Source organism: Mus pahari, chromosome 17 (assembly GCF_900095145.1).
Source record: "Mus pahari chromosome 17, PAHARI_EIJ_v1.1, whole genome shotgun sequence".
NCBI lineage: Eukaryota > Metazoa > Chordata > Mammalia > Rodentia > Muridae > Mus > Mus pahari.
The window spans coordinates 47,843,404-47,844,905 of record NC_034606.1 but is presented as its reverse complement, the minus strand read 5'-3'; the positions used below and the strand labels follow the sequence as shown (position 1 = coordinate 47,844,905).

The window sequence follows — 1,502 nt, the reverse complement described above, 5'->3', positions numbered from 1 at the left end:
TGTGGCACTGGCATAGCATCCACTTTTGTCAGGGACTGGCATAGCTTCACAAGAGGATGCTAAATCTGGGTCCCTTCAGCAAAATCTTTCTGGCATGTGCAATAGTGTCTGGGTTTGGTGGCTGATGATGGGATGGATCCCCGGATGGGGTAGTCTCTGGATAGTCCATCCTTTCATCTTAACTCCAAACGTTGTCACTGTAACTCCTTTCATGGGCATTTTGTTTCCTATTCTAAGGAGGAATGGAGTATCCACACTTTGGTCTTCCTTCTTCTTGGTTTTCTTGTGTTTTACAAATTGTATCTTGGGTGTTCTAGGTTTCTGGACTAATATCCACTTATCAGTGAGTGCATATCTAGTGACTTCTTTTGTGATTGGGTTATCTCACTAAGGATGATATCCTTCAGATACATCCATAGGTTACCAAATATGGCATCTTACCCTGGTAAGAGATTTCGTGTAGGATATCAGTGAGGACACTGAGTGGAGAGAGGGGCTGTACCTTCCTGAATCTCTTGCCACTGTGTGCTCTCTGGCCTCACTACCAATGTTAAGGAACCAGAGTTTCTTCATGAATGTTGACATGTTAAAGAACGCAGGATAATTTTCTGGCTCTGGCAAGGTCACCACTGGAATATCACATGATGATTCCTCTGCCGAACTTAAAAGATAAGGCATCACAATGGTAGGCAGCCTCACGCTGGGGATGGAGCTCAGTGAAGAACATTTTCCTAGGATGTGAGGAGTAGGGGTTCACAACAACAACAACAACAACAACATACACACACACAGGTGGGCACACACATGTTTACACAAACAAATACACAGTGGAACCCACATGTGCACACTCAACACCTTGCCCACGTTTGCACAGTGACTCTGGTTCTATGATCTGTGGGCATCTCCACTTCCGAAGTGCTCTGTCCCTTTACTTCAGCTTCAAAACCGCTATGGTGACGTGTTCAGCCTGCAGATGGGCATGAATCCCATGGTCTTTGTCAACGGACTGAAGGCAGTACAGGAAGCACTGGTGACCTGTGGAGAAAACACTGCTGACCGCCCTGAAATGCCCATCTTACTTCCACTAGGCTATGGACAAAAAGCTAAAGGTACAATGCAGTGTGAGGGCAGTGATGGCATCAGAGTCACACAAGGGGGACAGTGAGCAATGGAAGATCAGGGCTCGATGCAGATGTTAATGGATTTAAGACATCCAACAAAAAGTCCCTAAAATCCATTGTGGAGCCTCCTTAGCATGCTGGAGGGTGGTAGGGATATTTTTGGTAGGAAGGGGTGAGGTTATGAGGGACACTGATCCCAGAGGAGAAGAGAAATGAAGTGGGGAGAGGGCAGCACAGCCAGGTGTCCATGGTTACACACCGATGTCCCTGCAGGTGTGGTACTTGCACCTTATGGGCCTGAATGGCGAGAGCAGAGGCGATTCTCTGTGTCCACCCTGCGCAACTTTGGCCTGGGCAAGAAATCGTTGGAGCGGTGGGTGA

The 1,502-nt window shown here is 47.5% G+C and overlaps 1 protein-coding gene across 1 annotated transcript in view; it reads left to right on the top strand.

Moving 5' to 3' along the window:
* Positions 1-1,502, top strand: part of LOC110334914 (cytochrome P450 2D3-like) — a 5,075-nt gene that overhangs the window by 825 nt on the left and 2,748 nt on the right. Inside the window, exons 2-3 of the mRNA XM_021216939.2 lie at positions 938-1,109; positions 1,395-1,500. Of these exons, the coding sequence (XP_021072598.1) occupies positions 938-1,109; positions 1,395-1,500 (278 nt within the window). The remainder of the gene's footprint in view (positions 1-937; positions 1,110-1,394; positions 1,501-1,502) is intronic.